Source organism: Carcharodon carcharias, chromosome 25 (genome assembly GCF_017639515.1).
Source record: "Carcharodon carcharias isolate sCarCar2 chromosome 25, sCarCar2.pri, whole genome shotgun sequence".
Lineage (NCBI taxonomy): Eukaryota > Metazoa > Chordata > Chondrichthyes > Lamniformes > Lamnidae > Carcharodon > Carcharodon carcharias.
Window position 1 is genome coordinate 40,935,998 of NC_054491.1, and position 21,850 is coordinate 40,957,847.

General features: G+C 41.3%; 1 protein-coding gene across 9 annotated transcripts in view; it reads right to left on the bottom strand.

Moving 5' to 3' along the window:
• The window catches only part of fli1 (Fli-1 proto-oncogene, ETS transcription factor), a 119,683-nt gene that overhangs the window by 18,957 nt on the left and 78,876 nt on the right, over positions 1-21,850 (bottom strand). For all 9 annotated transcript variants that reach the window (XM_041174349.1, XM_041174356.1, XM_041174350.1 and 6 more), the window contains 3 exons: positions 5,520-5,582; positions 2,697-2,756; positions 1,345-1,392 (listed from right to left, as the gene is read on the bottom strand). In XM_041174349.1, the coding sequence (XP_041030283.1) occupies positions 1,345-1,392; positions 2,697-2,756; positions 5,520-5,582 (171 nt within the window). The remainder of the gene's footprint in view (positions 1-1,344; positions 1,393-2,696; positions 2,757-5,519; positions 5,583-21,850) is intronic.

The window sequence follows — 21,850 nt, forward strand, 5'->3', positions numbered from 1 at the left end:
GGGTGAAGATTTAGTAGTAACTTTCAAAAGCAAATTGTGTATGTACATGAAATGGAAATATTTGCAGGACTATTATTTAAAAAGATTTGCGTTTATATAGCACCTTTCCTAAAAGACCTTAAATCCATGTAGTTTGAAATGTAGTTTGAACATGGATCTTTTGTGATTTTTTTATTCATTCATGACATGTGAGCATTGCTGGCTAGGCCAGCATTTTTTGCCTACCCCTAATTCCCCTTGAGAAAGTGGTAGTGAGCTGCCTCTTTCAACAGCTGCAGTCCATGTGCTGCATGTATAGCCACAGCGCTGTTAGGAAGGCAGTTCCAGGATTTTGACCCAACAACAGTGAAGGAACGGCAATATATTTCCAAGTCAGGCTGGTAAGTGGCTTGGAAGGGAACTTCAGGGAGTGGTGTTCCCATGTGTCTATTGTCCTTGTCCTTGTCCTTCTAGATGGTAGTGGTCATGGGTTTGGAAAGTGCTGTCTAAGGAGCCTCGGTGAGGTCCAGCAGCACATCTTGTAGATGATGCAGGCTGCTGTACTTACTGTTTGCCTGAGAAAGCAGACAGGGCCTCAGATTAGCATCTCATCCAAAAGACAACCCCTCTAACAATGCAGCATGCCCTCAATACTGCACTGAAGTATAAGGGAAGAGTGGGAAAATTGGACAAATTGGGTACCTCTTTCAAATATCCAGTACAGGCACTACAGGTCAAAAGGCCATGTCCTGTGCTTATAGGATTCTATAATTCTACATAATATATGACACAATACTACGATATACTGTACCACACCAATATACTGCAATTCCACGCTGCAATATACATGGTAATATGATGCACTTTAACATACTACACCATACTACTCTGTGCCACATTACAAAGCTGCACCACATTACAATTCACTACATTATACAGTTCTGAATCAAAGGAACCAGACAGATTGTAACTCAACATATTTGCTGGAATACAATATATCCTTTCAGTTTTTAAAATATGTTGCCCTGTTAATAAACATCTGTAAAACCATTTTCTATAAATGTTTTCTACATATGATTGTAAAGAGGAACTGGAAAGCACTTTGTTCTTTTGCCAAGTGATGGAATTTTCTGGTGATTGTTTTTATATAAATAGCAGATCAGAGATAGCAGAAAGCAAATTGCACATAGATCAGTCTGTGCCTTTTAAGTCCAAGAGTGTATGTCCAGTAGCATTGTCTCTGGTGCTATTGCTAATACATTTTGTTTTATAATTTCAGTACAAATAGTTAACACGGTTACATTTCAACAACATTCTACATATCTTTTTGCAGAGTTTTATCCTTTTATCAATTCATCATCTTACCTGGGTTGGCTAACCGGCTGCTGGTGGGTCCTAGAATTTGATAAGGATCTGAAATACAGAAGCACTCTCCTCAGTATTCACCAGAATGGAAAACTAAATAAAAATGGATTTAAATTAAAAGGAAGTTCAAATCAAATGCTGGAATTCTATAACAAGCATTCATCTAAATAGAAAGTTGTAAGAAATATGTCAAAATTGCCCTGCTTCAGTCCCACCCTCTAATTCACTCTGGCCTCTGCTCCTTGCCGTGCACACACTGCCTCAGAGAATGTACCAGGTACATGTTGATTACACCAGAGAGACACTGATGCTGCCGTGGGAGTTTGCACATCCAGTTTTGAACTTGACAGTCTACTTCTGGAGGAGGTTGCGGGCAGTTTTGAACACCGGGACAGCAGACACAAACATTCGGATTTCTATTGCAGTATCTATACGCCTGCATGAAACAAGTCTGATTCCATGTGCACAAAGCCATCTTCTCAGTTTTCGATAAGATTCTCTCTTTGTTTCTCAGCCCATCGAGGGCTGGTGCCCTGAAGGTGGGAAAGTCGGAGCTGATGGAAATATTTGGCCCAGCCCATTAGATGACTCGGGTTGCGAGCAGTTGATTTTAAGGAAGAAAACATTCCCTGGCTGAGTGGAGATGACATTATTCTCATCATTAAAATTGAAAACACAAGACATCTTTTGATCAGTGCAAATTAAAAATAAATAAATCTGTGAAATAAATTAAACTTAAAAGAATAGGTGCATATACACTCATTGCCGAAATGCTAGTATCACGTAATTTGCCGGTTTCGGAACTAATCCCACTCTACCACTCCGGTTGCACACCAAAGTCGGGTTTCCGACCAACTTCCAGCAAAGTTACGGCGGCAGAGCGGGTACAGTTTCAACAAGATTATGGGCCATAAATGATCTGGAAAGGCCCAGATCAATCGTTAGACTGTTCTCAGTCAGCTGATCTCAGCCGAAGGATGAATAGGGAGGAGGCAACAATTGTTATCATTGATTGGTGATGGGTTTCTCGTCTTAGCTTGCTGTCCGGTGATTCCTGTTCGAAAGAGCACTAGTGAGAATCAGCACCAGGGTCAGTTGTTGAGGTCGTCTTTCAACACACTGTTTTAGCCACTTGGACAGAGCAGCACAGAAGAAAATTAGAGCCTTTGGATTTGCATCCAGCGAAAGTCAGGGCCTTTGAGAGATGTGTGGAAGAAAGTGGAAATAAATGAAGGACATGTAGAATGAATATTCTACATTCGCTTACATCTCATCCCTATTTCTTTCCATTGCCATATCTATACAACTATCTGTACATCCATCGCAATCTTTCCTTCACTCCTCACTATTACCTGGTTGGGGCCGAGGCTGTTCTGTACTCTTAGTCACACTCTGCGTTGCTCCAGGAGAAGCTGAAAAAATAGATTCATAAACTATTTCATAAAACTATTCTTAAAAGTAGTTCTTTGCAAAGAGGTCGAGCAACATTTGCAGTGGGTTGCAAGGAAGGATGCAAATGGCCAGGAGATGGGATTCATTTGAAAAACAGCTCGATACTGTATTAAGAAGGTGGTAGGGTTGGCATTCTGAAGAGTGGATGGGCTAAAGAATCTTTCATCATCTAACCTTTGAAAAACATTTGTTCCAATGCGTATCTTAGAAACTGACCACTATCCGTGCACTTTGTCATCAATGTGCCTCTCAACCAGTAAAATTTGGAATGAGCCAACTGTCTTTATGACTCAGAAATAAATGCAAAACGGTTACATTCCAGAGCCATATAGATCCAGAAGATCCTGTGATTGATCTCTGGTCTATGATGACTCAACTGACGGCAAAAGGAATGCTATAAATGTCCTTCAAGCATCTATTGTAAGTGGGTAGATGTGGACTGGATCATAGAAACATGGAAACATAGAAACTAGGAGCAGGAGTAGGCCATTCAGCCCTTCGAGCCTGTTCCCCCATTCATTATGATCATGGCTGATTATCCAACTCAATAGCCTGCTCCCACTTTCTCCCCATATGCTTTGATCCCTTTTGACCCAAGAGCTATATCTAACTCCTTCTTGAAAATATACAATGTTTTGGTTTCAACTACTTTCTGGTGGTAGCGATTTCCACAGACTCACCGCTCTCTGGGTGAAGAAATTTCTCCTCATCTCAGTCCTAAGTACTCCACCCCATATCCTCAGACTGTGACCCCCTGGTTCTGAACTGCCCCACCATCGGGAACATCCTTCCTGCATCTATATTGCATAATCATGCTTGATTATGGAATATCTCATGACTATATGTCAAACTGATACTAAACTCTTGAAGAATGGAAAGTTGGGCAAAATGCTTGAGAGCTACTGGCATCTGTGAAAATGCACTCAGTATGAGCTGTCTTCAAGAGAGGAGGGCAGAAAATGCAGCAGAAAGTAATTTAGAAGACAATATAGTGTCAGCTGTCTTAATTATTCATCACATTAAATACACAGGAACACTTAAGCAGGAAAGGAAACATAAAAAAGAGAACATGTTAACATTTATAGAACAGCACTATAATAATACGATAGCTTGGTTTGGAAGCATTACAAGTTCACTGGCTTTTATTCTTTAATTCTTATTTTTAAAATAATTCTGACACTAAACTAAGATTATAATGGCTGTAAATTGGATGTGCTCCTAAATATGCAGTAATTACAGCTAGACTTAGAGGATGCTTTCATTATTATGGTTAAAGTCTGAGTTGAAAGTTAATGGCTGGGATTTTATGTGGATGGCAAGAGTCTCACCCACTGGTTGGAGAACCAGTGGGAATGCTGCATCAACTTTCTTTGTTGCGAAGTTTCTTGCTGGGGATGATGGCAATTTCCTCACAGGCCCTTTTGTTGGTGTGGAAGTCATTGCCAAGGCGGGTGTAGTATTTCTCAATGATCACTCAATGATTGGCCTTCCCCGGGATTTAGCACCCAAGGAGTGGAAATCCTACCACACTAGCTCCCCCCTCCACCCCACCCCCACCCCCGCCCACCAACAGCAAGAGCTGCCATTCATAGATTGTTACTGCACCCCTGGACAGAAATACAAGTGCCAGGATGGGTGAAGCAGGGAGCAGGTCATTGGAGGGGAGGACGGAGGGTTTGGGGTCAAAGGCAAGGGGATGATGGCCTTCAACTGCCACCACCACCCCCACCCTTCCCAAACCAAGGTACTTCAATTGAGCACTGAGTCCCTGTGGACAAGGGACCAAACCCCTCCTACAAGATCACAGGCAGCCCCAACAAGGTTTGCTGATTAGCCTTCAGGAAGCACAGGAGAGCTCCCATTTAACCCCTGAGACACCACTAAATTATGGTGGGCTCAGGGATAATTGGTGACAAGTGGCTCATTGATGAGCTTCATTGATATCCTGCTGCAAGTGGATGTGTTGCATGCATCAGCCCCTTTCAGCTTCTGACTTAATTGCAGGAGGTTTGTGCACGAGACTGATGCATGGCCTCCTGTGCCATTTAATGTGCCCAGCCATATTTCTCACCATATATTCCACCCAATGACTCAGAAATTTTCACATCATTCAGTCGGTGCTACTCTCAACTTTACTCTCTTGTTCTTCATAAACTGTGATATACCATTTCCACACTCCAACAGAGATTTTCCTGGGCCTGCACCATATAGATTACTTGGGCATTGTGAATATCATGGAATTCTGTGGATTTTTTACAGGGTTGCAATCTGACCTGCACAAATTTCTAACATAAATGATGCCCATGGAATCCAGTACATTTGGATTCAGAGCCAGAAAATCTCTTCTATTTTCTCCACCAGTATAAGATCCTCACTGTGTTGAAATCAAAATTCATGGCACCATCTCAAACTCTCATACATTTTTTCTCAAAATCTCAGACCAAAACTCTTGACTTCCCTCTGCAAAACCCAAGATTTGTCTCACTTAGTCAATATTCTTGAGACCACATTTTGAAATTGCATATGGAAAGCCTCCCTTGTCAGCACACATACCAAAATACTATCTGTTCACCTCCAGGGTTTCCTAATAGCTGTGGACCCCTGCCACTGGTGTGCATTCAGAAAATCAGCACTTCAGCTTTGTTCAAACTTGCTGATGTCCTGTATTATTGGCTCTTAATCCTCATTTTTCAATCATTTAAAAAATATTTAAAGGTACTTACTTTTTGTCACATTGTTCATATTATTGCCCCATCCAGATCTCCTGCCAGTATCGTACGATGGATCTAAAAGAAACAAGAGACTGAGTTGAGGGAGCCAACAATTTATCAATCCTGGACCAACTCAGTACTTAGCTTACCAACATTCCAACAGAATTATAGGGGCCAGCATTTGATGCAAGCTTCCAGCTTCGTCAATGCTGTAGCATATTTACTCTGGAGCTGGACAAATGCCAAATGGGATTAACAGGCTAGCTTCAGGACTCAGTGGGTCATCAAATTATATGTGAATTGCGATATTGCAAATCACTAAAACAGATTATCCGCTCATTTATCTCATTCATGATTATGGGACCTTGCTGTGCACAAATTGGCTGGTGCACTTCCTATATTACAACAGTGATTACATTTCAAAATTACTCCATTGGCTTTGCAATGCACTGGAGAGTACTGAAATGCTTGTTCTTTTTTTAATTCTGCAACATACAACACCCAGACCACAGCAACAACAGATTTCCCTCCCTCAAACACACCATCAGTTTGTTCCTGGCAGCAGGATAATAGGCTGATGTTACAAAAACCCTTATATATCTGCGTAAAATCTTCTAGTCCCTACACAGGCTGGTTTAAGCATGAGCAGTTAGTCTGATGAGACTCGCTGGCATGAGTGTGAGCAGCAGTCATTATGGTGTGATACACTGATATTTCACTGCACAAATAAACTCATCATCCTATAGTGGCACATCTACAATGTAAGGACTCTTGACGGGTACAACAAAAGAGGGAATTACAGAGCATGTGATCCTCTCCATTACTTTTGCCATGTCAACTTTATTAGAAATTTTTCATCAATAAAAAACATTAACTTTACTGAAAACAGTGAGAAGTTACTTATCATAGCTCCACACATCCACCCAAATAACACCAATCACCACTTTCCAGAATTAATGCCATTTTTCATGCTGCTGCCACAGTGCCACTTAAAATTTCTGGATTTTGCTGGAAAAATAATAGTATGTAAATAATGCATGCTATGAAAAATGTATAAATCAGCCATCAAATTCAGGAGACATGGAGATATGCCTTGAGTTATGAATCTCCAAACCTTGCAGTTGATTTATGCAGCAAGATGTTTTTTTTTCCTCAAGTGGCATCTTGGTTTAGCTTCCCAATTATTTTTAAGAATCTGCTGAAATTACACGTTAAAAATCCCTTGATCTCTTCTCAGAAATATAAGTCTGGCAATTAAAAGCATTAACATCCTTTTAACAATGTGATAGTAAATGCAGTGCCAATCATACTCCATGATCTAGAAAGAGAACAATTTAAAATGTTCAACCTAATTCTTGCACATAGTAAACTGTTGCTAGAGATTTTTTAACTATCATTTTTTTTCCTTACTTTTCCTTTCTGTATCTTTTTTCACTCCATTTTAATCTAAATTTATTTCTTTCTGTACCTGATTTGACTCTAATTCACACAATTTCCTTCTCCATTGTTCCTTTGTTTCTTTCTCAAACCTTACGTCTCATTGCCTAAGGAGATACATTGTTAATACTATCATTTGTTAAGGTCCCAGATTTCCTGTTGCTCCTGCTACATCAGTTCCACTGATTTCTAGTGGGTTGCAAAATGGTTCCACACAGTAATTTATAAAGAATCTGACTGATTTCAAAGTATCCATTCAATATTTAACTATGAAATTTGCAGCAAGATATAGTCAGTGAATGACCTATCAGAGTCACTCTGTCTTTTTGATAAAGAGCTCATATGGAAATCAACATTGGCCATTCACTGTGTTGTACTTTAATCTGAAATCCAGGAAGGTATGGATTACATTAACAACGGAGAGATTGGAACACTGGATATTTGGGAAGATGACCAAAGGCTTGCTCAAAGAGGTAGGTTTTAAGGATCATCATAAAGGAGGAAAGAGAGATGCTGAGGTTTAGGAGGGAATTCCTGAGCTTGGGGCTTAGGCAGATGAAGGCACAGCCACCAATGGTGGAGTGAATAAAATTGGGGATGTTCAAAAGGTCAGAATTAGAGGAGCACAAACATTTGGGAGGATTGTGAGTTGAACTTACAGAGGTACACAGGGATGAGGATTTGAAAACAAGGGTGAGAATTTTTAAGATCATGACATTGCATAACTGGATGTGATGGGCAGGGGCAATGGGTGAATGGGACTGGGTATAAATTTAGGACATGAGCAGCAGAGTTGTGGATGAACTCCAAATTTAACAAGGGTAGGATGTGAGAAGCCAGCTAGGAATGCATTGGAATATTCAAATTTAGAGATAGCCAAGGCATGGGTGAATATTTCAGTAACAGATGAGCTGTGGCAAGGGTGGTTTGGGACAATGTTCATGAGCTGAAAATAGACAATTTTAGTGATGGTGCATATTTATGGTTGGAAGTATAGCTTACATATGATACCAAGGTTGTGAACAGTCTAGTTGAGTCTCAGTCAGTTGCCAGGGAGATGGCTGGAGTTGGAGACGAAGGAGCAGAGTTTGTAGTGGAGATTGAAGACAATGGCTTCATTCTTCCCAATGCTTCATTGGCAGAAATTTCTGCTCCTCCAATACTAGGTGTTGTACAAGCTGTCTGATAATTTAGAGACACTGGAGGGGTTGGGAGAAATGGTGGTGAGGTACAGTTGAGTGCAGCCATAAGGAGATGAGAATTTTTTTTTTACAAAGCTCATTACTAGGATCTGGATTGCACTGCCAGAAGCAGATTCAGTCGGTAATCCCAAAAGGGAATCGGATATATACTTGAAAAAGAAAAATTGCCAAGACTATAAGGAAACAGTAGGGGAGTGGAACTAATTGGATAACTCTTTTAAAGAGCCACTTAGGCACAATGGGCTGAATGGCCTCCTTCTCTGTGCCTTAGAAATCAGGCACTGACCAGCAGTCCCTAATTTAACTCTGTAAACTACTGCACCTCCACTATTTGAATCAGCTGCGTACACTGAGCCTGTTGTTAGGCCAGTATTTAAAGTATCTACACATGATTATTTGTGAATGTTTAAGTTTGTTTTACTCCCGAAAAGAAAGTTTAAGGTCAGCTGTATAAATGAAGGCATGGAATGTGCTGCAGCTCTCCAAAGCAAACTGTGGCCTTTCAAAAAAATTATTTAAATGTGGAAAACTTAAATGGAGCTAGAAGGGGGCGTTGTTCAAATTTACTGGCTGAGGTTTTGTACGTTGGCCAAGAATAGGCGAGGTCACGGGTTTAAATAATTAGTTAGTAGCCAGACTGCAAGAAGCAATACACAAACAAGACTTAGGAAATGGCCGGGATTTAATCATTTCACTGTAAACACGCTGAGAGTGTACAGAGTTACAATTGCATAATTATTGGGCGTGCACCCAAAAAGTCAACTAGTTCGTGATTCGTTAAAAAACTTTATGAATTTTCCCCCAAAGATGAATTGTGTTTTGCTTCACTTGGACTCTGAAAGATTCAGAGCTATTCGTCAGAAGAAAAAGAGAATATAAGGTGTTTACAAATTAATCAACTTCTTCAAACTCTCCCACATGATATAGACCAAATTGTAATTGTAATATAAGTTCAGAATTTTCAATAAATTATATAAAATTGCTCAGTGAGATTCAACTATTGAAAACGGATATTTAAAGTATTTAATTCAAGTAAATATCTTCTTTAGTCGAGTAAATATTGGTTAGGGGAATGCAATAAATCATTTTGTTTAATATATTTCAGCTTGTTTTGTTAGGCACCAAAATCAAGCTAAAAATGTTCGGTGTCGGCTTCTAATATTGAACAAAATAATCTGTCATTCGCACTGCAATCACTAGGAAAGTGCCCCGGGAAAGTCATCAGATCCAATCCCCGAAACTGGCCTGATTCACGGGCTCCAGAGGTTGTATGGGGTCCCCAAAGAGTTGCGCTTCCTGAGCCGTGGGCTCGCACACAGCCTCCTCTTTGTTTCTCTCTCCTTCTCTCTCACTATTTTTACATGGCGCAAGTTTGCAGCCGAGTATTTAAACCAGACAAAACACAAAATAGGGCAGAGCCGTTCCGACTTGCTGCCATTGTGCTTTGTCTCTGGCCAGCAGACACCTCCATCCCGATTCACAGCCTCACTGCGTCCCTATAATATACAAAGCAATTGCAATGTATGGCAAAAAAAATCTTAGCTTTCGGAGTTATTTTGGAGTTGGAAGGGGCTGAATTATGATCAAATGAAATTCAGTCTCTTTTAAGTCCTGGGGCACTGGAGGTTCTGGGTAGCGTCGTGTTTATGCTATAGACTGGTGATCCAAAGAACATAAATTCAAATCATGACAGTTTAAGAATTTGATTTTTTTTAATTTGTATAGAAAAAGATATGGTACCATCGTGAAGGCGAGGGCACAGATTTAGATGATTGTCAAAAGAAGCAATAGCCACACGAGGAAAAACTTCTTCACGCAGTCAGTGGTTAGAATCTGGAATGTACTGTCTGAGAGTGTTCAATCGAGGCTTTCAAAAGGGAATTAGATAGCTATCTGAAAAGGAAGAATGTGCAGGGCAACGGGGAGAAAGCGAGGGAATGGGACTAGGTGAATTGCTCATTCAGAGAGCAGGTATCCTTCTGTGCCCAATAATTCTGCGATAAAAATCAGGGATCAATAAGAGTAACGTTTATTATGGTTCACTGGTGTCCTTTAAAGAAAGCCTCCTTTCCTGGTGAGACCTACATGTGACTCCAGTCCAATGCCATTCTAGTTGATTCTTAACTGTCCTATGAATAAAATAAGCCACACTGCCAGATTCCTAGGACAACTGGAGATAAGCAATAAATGCCAGCCTTTCGAGTAATGCCGAAGATAAATTAAAATGAAAGGAAAGAACATATCAGAGACCCAAACTTAAAGTCAATGAGACTCTGTAATGTCACTGAGCTGCAGGCAGACAGACCCTTGCTCTCATTCATTCTTAAGGTTGTACACAGATTCCTTGCCAGGAATGAGAAATTTTAGTTCTGAGGATATAATGGAGAAAGAGAGGCTTTTTATACTGGACCAAATTAAGTGAAGAGGGGTAAAAGCAAAAAACTGCATATGCTGGAAATCCAAATAAATGAAGAGGGGATTTGATGCAAAATTATGACAGGTTTTGGTAAAATAGTTTGGGGAAAATCTTTTAGGGAACAATTCAGCATAAAGTTAAGGAATAAGGGAAGAAGAGTCATACTGACTCAAAACCTTAACTCGGTTTCTCTTTCCACAAATACTGCTAGGCCTGCTGAGAGATTAGGAGGATTTTTAAATACTAAATATCTGTTCATGGATTAGGAGGATTTTTAAAATACTAAATATCTGTACATGAGATTTTCAACCAGAAACGGTGGGTGAAGCAAATTCATAACTTTTAAGTGATTTTTTAAAAGAAGAGTTCATAGGAAAAGCCCAGGAAAATGGATAATGTCAAAGGGACAGCTTTTTGGGGAAACATCCAAAGAGTGAATGTAAGGTGTTAGCTGTGGGTCAGTAGCAGCTCTCTCCTTATTCTGATGTATATTTTTTTACATCTAGGCCCAGCACTCACCCAACAGGCCATCACATTAGGAGGTGGGTTCATGTCTGACTCTTGAGAATTCAACACAAATTCTAGGTTGGCATTCTAATGCACTACTGAAAGAGTGCTACATGGTCAGAGGTGCCAGCTTTCAGTTGAGAACTTAAACTGAGGCCTCGTCTGTCCCTTCAGATGGACATAAAATATCCTTGAACACTATTTGGAAGAAGAGCAAGAGAAGTAAGCAGCCCCTTCTGTGGCCAATACTTATTTCCCAATCAGATTACTGGTCGTTATCAATTGCTGATTGTAGAATATTTCTGTACACAAAGTTGCTGTTGTTTCCTACATTAAAACAGTGACTTAATCAGTACTTAACTGGGTGCAAAGTTGCTTGATTCGCCCTGAGGATGTGAAAGATGCTATATACTGATTTCTTTGGCTATATTATTCTATGAAACTGAGTGGATAAAGTGGTAAAACTCCAATCCTCTCAGTGAACCTGTACGTTGAGAATCTTCGACGCTGAAAGCTGCGCACTTTCTTGTCAATTAACTATGTGAATATTGAATAGGCATGGTCAAAAAAACAGAAAATAAACACTTGCAGGAATGAGAAATTTTAGTTCTGAGAATAGACTGGAGAAAGAGAAGCTTTTTACACTAGATCAAATTAAATTAAGAGGGGGTTTGATGCAAAATTATGAGAGATTTTGGTAAAATATATTGGGGAAAATCTTTTAGGGAGCAATTCAGCATAAAGTTAAGGAATAAGGGAAGAAGAGTCTCTCTTCGTGGCAATGAAACACTCCAGAAACAAGCGTCAACCGGTAGGAGTTATCACATCTGCTATAACTTTCTTGTAATATTTGATTTTGTTTCAGATCTTGAAGCGCATACGTACAATCACTTTTCATATAAAGTAATAATAATTGGATTCCTCTATGTGAAGTTCTATTCATGAACACTTCGAGCCAATAAGCGTGTGGTAATAGTATATAGTGGGACGAGCTGAGTTGCTCTTGCAGTGTCCGCAAGAACATGACGCGTCAAATAGCCTCCCTCTAAGCTGTAGCCATTCTACATAAAGGAAATGTGCATGTTTGAGCTAGTGCGTGGGGACACCGCGCGATAGATAAAGTCAGCATCTTCAGTAAAAGGTTTCCACTGATATGAAAGTGTCACTGTTTCAATCCCAGTTAAAATATTTTAGGGATGCAGAAAAATAAAAACAATGTGTTTAAAAAGACAGAATGCACAAAACCCAGGGACATCCAGTTTAACTGATGCCCTGGGCAAAATGTCCCAGCTCAGAATTGGATAGCAGTTGCTGGCAGTAACGCGAGTCGATAACTATTTGGGATCTGGAAGGCAGGCCCAGGGTGTTTGAAACCGAACCTGTTCGTGTGTTTGGAAATGGAGGGGACGGCTCTGGTGAAGCAATACGCAGCCCGAGCTCTGGTTACTGAGATTAGCGCCAAAATCTGGAAGACCGGGTCGAATTGCGATTGCGTCCAAAACGGCCGCAAGAGTCCGGCTAGTAATGTCCCAGATTAGGAGTCCCCCGAATTTGCATGACTGCCGCCTGATCCCATTCTACCTAGGTCACAGCACGGAGTCAGACCACATTTGTGGGGGTTATTTTTGGCTGGGCGGGGGGGCACTAAATATTTTACTTTGGGTTCAACATCGGTTCCTTTCACACTGGGATGCCGCCATGTGTCTAAAACCGGGACGGCGTGGTTCAATTCGGCTCTGTCTAACCCTGGAAAAATGTACGGAGTTTCACTGCGGTCTCGGATAAACTGAAATTTCACTTCATTTCGGATTAACAGAAGCAAACCCCGGAATGGAAAGTTCATCAATTACAACCTGGTTCAGTCGGGAAAACAGCGAGGAGAGGAGATATTATTTCCTATTGAAAATACTTTGGGCATAACTGCAACCAAAATGGGTGTGGATAAATGTTACTATCAGTTTTCTCAGTCAAATCACTGAATAATGGCACGCGAAGCGCTTATCCCAGGGTTGGTGCATATTTGGAGCTGATTATTCCACTATCCTTGCTTGGCTGAGACTCGCGACTGTCACAGAGCAGCAGCAATACGCGCGCACACTCCTATTAATTAAGAAGACAATGAGAGTTTTTTTCTTCTGTAAATAATGAGTGGAGCAGATTGCTCCTGCTTTGTACAGGACACCACCTGCCTCGCAGAGAGTACAGCCAGCGCCCCCCTCGACTCCACGAATTCCAACTCTCCGCCTGATGGAGTATTTGTTCAGCCTCCACTTGGACAAACAACACAACGCGGGCTTGTAAAAACCCTATTAAAGCATCAAACGTTGGACTCTGATTAGCTTTTGTCCGGGTAATGCACCTTTTATTTTAGAATTCAGGTAGAAGCGAAGGCGTGCTGAATAGAAGCGAGTGGAGTATGTATTCTGTCGCTGACACAATAAACGCACCTGCAAACAGCACTAATAGCCCAATCACCCGCTAAAAGGAGCCTGTGGAGATTTCTGGACCAGTCCAAGCACTGATCCATTATCTAGTAACGCGGGGGATTGTTAGTTTAGAACATTCTACTCCCCTGGTGAAACTGATAGCTTTACTGTCTGACCTTGAATTCCATTTTCACATATCCCACACAAATCCCAGATCCTTTCCCAGTTTTCACTCCTCATGAAGATGTGATTTTTGCTGTCGTCACTTCTTGCTGCTAGAAATACTCTCGCCTCTGCCCCGCACCAATTCCTCGCCCAAATGGTGAATCCTTATACCTGGGACTAAACAGGGAGCGGCAGATGTTTCTCGGACAGTGAAAAGGGCGGATGCCCCTCTCCTCTTGGACTGATCCATACACTTTCACAGACTCATATAACGATACGGCACAACTAGGGCGGCCAGAGGCCATTTAGCCACTCCTGACTGTGCTATTGCTTTGACAGCTAACCAGTAGATCCAACCCTTTTCTCATAATCTTCCAAATTGTTCCCCTTCAGGTTATTATTGAATTATTATTATTATCATTGAATCCTCTTAAGCCTCCGAGTCCATATGATTCTTCTTCACACGGATCCGAAACGTTAACTCTGTCTTTCTCTCCACAGATGCTGTTAGACCTGCTGAGTTTTTCCAGCATCTCCTGTTTTTGTTTCAGATTTCCAGCATCTGCAGTATTTTAGTTTTGATTCCTAACCCTTGTTCTTTTTCCCGATTACCCTACATCAGTATCTTCTGGTTACCAATCCTTCAGCTACTGGAAACGATGTCTCTCTAATATCCCTTATACTTCTCATATTCTAAGGAAACCTTTCATGATTTTGGACATCTCAATTAAACCTCTTCTTAACCTTCTTTACTCCACTGAGAACAACACCAGCACCTCCAGTTTATGCAAATAATTGAAGTCCAATATCCCTGGTACTATTGTAGTAAATCTCTTCTGCATCCTCTCTAAGGCTTTGACATCCTTCCTAAGGATTAGGCCAGAATTAGTCACAGTACTGCAAGTCGGGCTGAACCATTGGTTTATAAAGGTTTAGAAAACAAAAACATAAGCAAGAGAGAGATTGATCATTTAGCCCTCGAGCCTGTACCATCATTCAGTAAAATCATGGCTGATCTTCTATCTCAACTCTGCCATCTTGCACTTTCCCCACATCCCTTTAATTCCCTTAGTACATAAGAGTCATCAATTTCTGTTTTGAACAGACTCAATCAATCAGCATCCACCATTATCAGTGGGAGCGAATTCCAAAGATTCACAAACATTTGAGTGAAGACATTTCTGCTCATGTCCGCTCTAAATGGCCAACCATAATTCTGCAAATTGACCCCTGGTTATAGACTTCCTAATCCAGGGAAATATCTTCTCAGCACCCACCCTGTCAAACCTCTTAAAAAATATATGTCCTTCAATGAGATCACTTCTCGTTCTTCTATATTCCAGGGAATATAGGCCTAGCTGACTCAATTCCTCTTTGTAGGACATACTCCGCAGCCTAGGAATCAGTCCAGTAAACCTTCATTACACACCCTTTAAGGTAAATGTATCCTTCCTTTGGTAAGGAGTCTAAAACTGTACCCAGTACTTCCTTGCTATTGTACTCTGTACATCTGTTTCTAAAGCCAAGGGTCCTCATTCACTTTTTTAACAGACTAATTCTCAACATGTCCTGGAGCCTTTAAAGATTTGTGTATGCACACTCCCAAGTCTCACTGTTCCATTACTCCTTTAAAATTGTAATATATGTAAGCATGTACTGCAATAAGTGAAAGTGTGTTGTAATATAGGTAAGGCATTCTGTAGTAATTGAAACTTCTGTAATTTGAAAGAATGTTCTGCAGTAATTGAGATTGTTGGAAATAAGGATTGTGCTGTAATAAGATAAACTGTGCTGCATTAAGAGAGACTAATAAGAGAGTAATAAGGGAAATTGTACTCTAATAAGGGAGACTGTAATAATTAAACTATTCAGTAATCAGTGAGGCTGTTCCACCATAATTGAAACTGTCCTGTAATACATGAGACCGTACTGTAGTAAGTTAAACTGCTATCTGAAAGTGAAACAATCAGGAAAAAGGAAACAACAGCAGAGATGAGAATATGTTTGTTACCTTGGAGCTGTGGATGCAATAAGGACAGAACCATGAGAGGAAGATTTTACTCTGTGCTCTCAGTCAGGATGGAGGAAAGCATTGACTTAGGAGGGAGAGTGAGGAGCATGTCTGAGGAGTGTGGGCTAGTAAGAAGTGTACAATAGTATTGCGGATCTAGTGTTAATTCCTGCTGTCAACAAAAAGCAGCACACATCAGGACTTGGTCTGTGAGTGAGCTGCAGCACTGGTTGAAACACTGGAAAACATGATCCTGTTTATAACAAAAGGTGGCCAGATCGAAATGTGAGCACCAATCAAGATGGAGCATATGACTTTCAATGGTAAGGAACCAGAATTCAGCAGAAGCAATTGATTGGGGAACAGGATTCCAGAGAGAGGAAATTATTTTATTTTCAATTTACAGACACATGCATTTTGGATTAAGCATAAAGTGCCCAACTGGAACTTAAAAGCAAGGTAAGAGAGACTTAAAGGAGAGCAATTTTCAAACATTGGTGTAATATAATTGCAGTAGTATAACTGAATTAGCAATAATGAGAAAGCTAGAAAACTTAGAGAAAAGGGAGGATAGGGCAGTGATACGGGGGTTGCTCGAGAAAGGGGTTGGGAGACAGCTAGGAGGGCCAGGTCTGATAGACAGTCTTGTATCAGAATTATCCAGCCACAGAGAAAATTTGCCTAAATTGGGGTAAATTTGGGTATGATTAAGCATGGGCATTAGAGAAAAGTTTTATAGGAAGTTTGGTAAAGAAAGATGTTGCTGTACAAAACATACATGTGACCTTTATTTCTCCAGTAGTAAGTAAATGGGTTCTCTTAAAACTTTCTTAATTCAACTTTTAATCATTTGTTTAAACTGGCTACCATTTGTGTTAACAGGGGAATTACATAAGCTCATTAACCAGTTTGTTGCCATGTGGCATTAAGTTCCTATAGGCACTAACCCTGAATCATTCATTCAGGGCACCACTTTTGTGTCCGGGATTCTTTATGAGGTATGAAGTAATGGATACCCAGCAGCGCATGCTACTATCTGAACAGTAGTAGCATTATAAAAGTTAAATGGAAAAATGAGCGCTTATTTGGAAAACATATTTTCTGAACAAAAGCACAAAATTTTAACTGGTTTTAAACTTTGGAGCAGAAATAAACTATCATGGGAAACTTGAAATCTTGGCAGTGAGGATTCACTTTACATTTCAATGTTAAACTGTCACTGCTTGCGGCAAAAAGAGAGACATCGACAGAGTCACTGAAGTCTCTCAATCCTCCTTTACTCCATTGTTGCACACTTTAAAACAGCTGCTGAGAGACAGCCTGGGAACAGACATTTTGTGTTGTATTTCCTTTTCCAATGGCATTGTCAAGTTCTGCTCCAACGACCTCATGAACAAGTAGTGAACTTCACACAGGAGAAAGTGGCTGTTGGCAGGCTCCACCTGTGATCTCATAGCAGGAAATTCTCTGTCTTTTGATATTGAAGCATTAAAATCAGTACCACAGTGGTGAACAGATCTCCATCTCTATGAGATTTTTAGAGCCAGACATTTGACTGGCAACATCAATGGATAAATGCTTCACTTATTAATATATCTGGCATTCTAAATATAAACACATAATATGGTCCAAAATGTTGAAACAAAACTAATATTTTTTTTTCTTGGTATGTGTGCATCACTGGCAAGGCCAGCATTTATTTCCCATCCAAAACTAACCTTGACAAGGTGGTGGTGAGCTGCCTTCTTGAAATGGTCCCAACCATGTGGTATACCAACAGTGTTGTTATAGAGTTCCAGGATATTGGCCTAGCAGCAATGAAGGAGCAGTGATATAGTTCCAAAACAGCCTGCTGTATGGTTTGGAGGGGAACTTGCGAGGCGGTGCTATTCCCATGTATCTGCTGCTCTTGCTCTTCTAGTGGTAGAGGTCATGGGTTGGAAGGTGATATCAAAAGACCCTTGGCAAGTTGCTGAATTACAGCTGCCACGATGCGCCGATGGTAGAGGGAGTGAACGTTTAAGGTGATGGATGGTATCACAATCAAGCAGGTTGTTTTGTCCTGGATGGTGTTAAGCTTCTTGAATGTTACTGGAACTGCAGGCAAGTGGAAAGTATTCCATCATACTCCTGACTTGAGACTCGTTGATGGCGGACAGGCTTTGAGGAATCAGCAGTTGAGTTACTCACTGCAGAATTCTCTGACCTGCTCTCGTAGCCACACCATTGATATGGCTAGTCCAATTAAGTTTGTGGTCAATGGAAACCTACAGAATACTGATTGTGGGAGATTCAATGGTGGTGCTGCCATTGAATATCAAGGGAAGATGATTACATTCTCTCTTGTTGATGATGGCCCTGGCACTTGTGTGGCACAAATTTTACTTGTCATTTGTCAGTCCAAGCCTGAATCTTGTTCAGGTGTTTCTGCGTGCAGGCACTGACTGCTTCATTGTGTCAGAAGTTGCAAATCATATTGAACATTGTACAACAGTGAACAACCCCACTTCTGACCTTATGATGGAGGACAAGTCATTGTTGAAGAAGCTGACAATGATTGGACGAAGGATACTGCTCTGAAGAACTGCTACAGCAATGTCTTGGAGCTGAGATGATTGGCTTGCAACAATGGCAACCATTTTCCTATGTGCTAGGTATGACTTCAACCAGTGACTCCCATTGACTGCAATTTGACAAGGGTTCTTTGATGCCCTACACAGTCAAAGACTGCCTTAATGTTAAGTACAGTCACTCTTACTTCACCTCTGTAATTCAGCTCTTTTGTTCCATGCTTGGACTAAGGTTGTAAAGAGGTCAGGAGCTGAGTGGCCCTGACAGAACCCAAACTGAGCATTGGTGAGTAGGTTTTTGATGTGTAGATGCTATTTAATAGCATTGTTGATGTCACCTCCCAATACTTTGCCGATGATTGAGGGTAAACTGAGGGTAGATTGGATTTGCCTTGCATTATGAGAACAGGAGTTATCTGGACAATTTTCCTCATTGCCAGCAAGATGCCAGTGCTGTAACCCTTTTGAGTCAACCAAATAAACTAAATTAACAAAATCAGGGACAGCCCTCCTCCGCACTGGGTGCCCATACATCAGGAGCGTGAGGCTGAAGTACAAACAAAACAACAGTAAAGGGTTTTGCAAGAAACTAAGGGGATGCAATCTACAACAACCAAATACACGTGGTCTACATATTCAAAAAGGCCACAAAAGATGCAGGCATCTTGGGAGTCCATGAACCAACACATCTTACGATTGTATGGGACTATTGCATGCAACACTTTCCACCCCAGGTCCCCGATGGAAAAGAGGAGGACACCTCCATAGAGGGAAGCCCACTGGGGACCTCCACTGCCTGATGGCAACAAGGCATATCCGGGCGGCAGTTGAGGGCAAGGAAGTGAAGGGTGCGCAGCAGTAGCCCATACAGGAAACCTCTCTGTGCTGTGTTTCTGCAAGGTGACTCAGGTTGTGGGGCACCGGGTCCCGAGGGAGGGGTCAGGGCCTGGGGCCAATGTCCGAACAGGGGTATGCTTAGACAGAAGACCACTGCTCACCTGCACCACCTTGAGTCCCAGTATGATGTTGGAGTTGAGCACAACTGTCCTAGGGTCTTGAATGGCACTGGCCGCAAGCCGGACGTCCACCAACGCATGACACGCCAAGTCTGTGGAATCATTCAGCCAGCAAGTCCCCGATCCTGGTCACCCCGGCAGCCACAGTCCTCCTCTCTGCCAGCCACCAAAAGTGGCAGAGGTGCAGATCCCTGAGCAGCGGCTCTCTGACGATAGCCACTATCCCTAATGCCGGAGAGCTGCATCGCGAGGGGACCATGTTCCAGACTTTGATCAGGTCCTAGTAAATGACAGGTAATGCCTGCAAGGAACCACGAAGGTCCCTCAGGTCTACAGATACCAGTGTAGCAGCTGTACTGGGTCAATTGGTTAAGGGCACAGATATTTCTGGAGCATAAATCTTCAGTACTATTTTGGGATATTGTCAGGGCACATAGCCTTTGTTGCATCCTCTGCCTTCAACTGTTTCTTGATATCACATAGGAGGTAATCAAAATTGCCTATAGACTGGCACCTATTATGGAGGAGGAGGCCAAGATGGATCATCTACTCAGCACCTCTGGCTGAATTTGGTTCCAAATGCTTCAAACTGTGCTGGGCTCCCCCATTATTGAGGATGGGAATATTTGTGAAGCTTCCTCCTCTGTTTGTTGTTTAATTGTTCACCATCATTGATGACTGAATGTGGCAGGACTGTAGAGCTTTGACCTGAACCTTGATTGTGAGATCAATTAGCTCTGTCTACAGCATGCTGCTTCCAATGTTCAGCATGGATGGAGTCCTGTGCTGTATCTTCACCAGGTTGGCACTTCATTTTTAGGCATGCCCAATGCTACTCCTGGCATGCTTTCTACCTTCCTAAATTCTGGCTTGAGGGTAATAGTAGAGTCAGGGATGTGCCAGGCCATGAGATTACAGATTGTGGTTGAATACAATTCTGTTGCTCATAGCAACCTCATGGATTCCCAGGTTTGACATATGTTGGATATGTTCTGAATCTATTGCATTTAGCACAGTAGGAGTGCCATACAATATAATGGATGGTATTCTCAATGTGAAGACAGCACTTTGTCTATTTTGTGCGGTCGTCATGGGCAGATGTGTCTGCAACAGATGGATTAGTGAGGATGAGTTAAAGTAGTTCTAATTTGTTCTCTCACTACTTGGTGCACATCTAGTGTGGCAGCTATTTCGATCAGCACTCGGCCCGTTTGTTCAGGGTGCAGCTACTGAGCTGCTCTTGATGATGGACATGAAAGTGGTACACATTTTGTGCCCTTGCTACCCTCACTGTTTATTCCAAGTGGTGTTCAACATGAAGGAGCACTGATTCATCAACTGAGGAGGGCAGTAGGTGGCAATCAGCAGGGGTTTTGCCAGAGACTTCTTGGATCCAGAGTCAATATATGAATGGATATGTAGATAGCTGGATAGGTAAATATATAGGTAGGTAACAGACAGATACAGACAGACAGATGTGATTTCACTAACTCAGAATATCCCAAAATGTTTTATGTTCCATTAAACACTTCAGTAGTGTGTGTTATAATGTAGGAAACACAGCACATTATCATATCCCACAAACAACAATGCGGTAATGAACAGATAATAATCTATTTTCATGATAAATTTTGGCCAGTACACTGAGGAGAACTCCTCTGCCCTTCTTTGAACTAATGCTGTGGGATTTTTACATCCACCTGAGGGGGAAGTCAGGCCACAGTTTAACATATCATCTGAAAGATGACCTTTCTGACAGTGCAGCATTCCCTCAGTACTGCATTGCAACATCAGCTAAATAACGTGCTCAGGCTTGAGCCTACAATCTTTGACACAGTGGCAAAAGTGATATCACTGAGACACAGCTAACACATCCAATAGGTCACTTTGATACCACAAGCACAGAATAATACTTTCATCATGCTCATTACAACTCTCTTACACTAATAGCATACTATCAAACATTGAAGAAAGGGTTTTCACGGTTTCAAATTGTTCTGAGGCTTGTGTGCAACTAATTTTAACTGGGTGTAGTGGATGGTGTTATAAGGAAATTGTTCTGCAATTGAGTCAACATTTATAACAGATATATTATGCTCCTGCTGCTTGTAGTCACTTCTACCAGGAGATCTGCTGTCATAGTATGTCACACTTATTTGTCTTATGCCATTCTCACACATCCACTGTAGCTCGTCTGCAAACTATTCAACTATGCCTAGGTTGACGGCTCTTTCTGCTGCACTCCATTTTTGCCTCTATAAAAGATCTCTGTAGCCTTTCAGCTTTTATCAAATGGCTGAAATACTGACATTTTCTTTTCCGGATGTCAAGTCTTTTAAGAGTTCTTTTTGCTCTTGCATATTTAATATTAAGCATATATCTTAGCATCCACATTTCAAAGGCCTCTATTTTCTTCCATTGATTCTTCCACTTATTGTCCAGGTTTCTGAGGCATACAGGAAAGTGGATAGAATATAACATCTCATGAGTTTTTTCCTTGCTATAAGCTTGAGTTTTTTTGTTAATGCACCTTTCATCTTCACAAAATTACTTCTGGCTATCTCATCCTTCTTCTAACTTTGGCATAGCATCT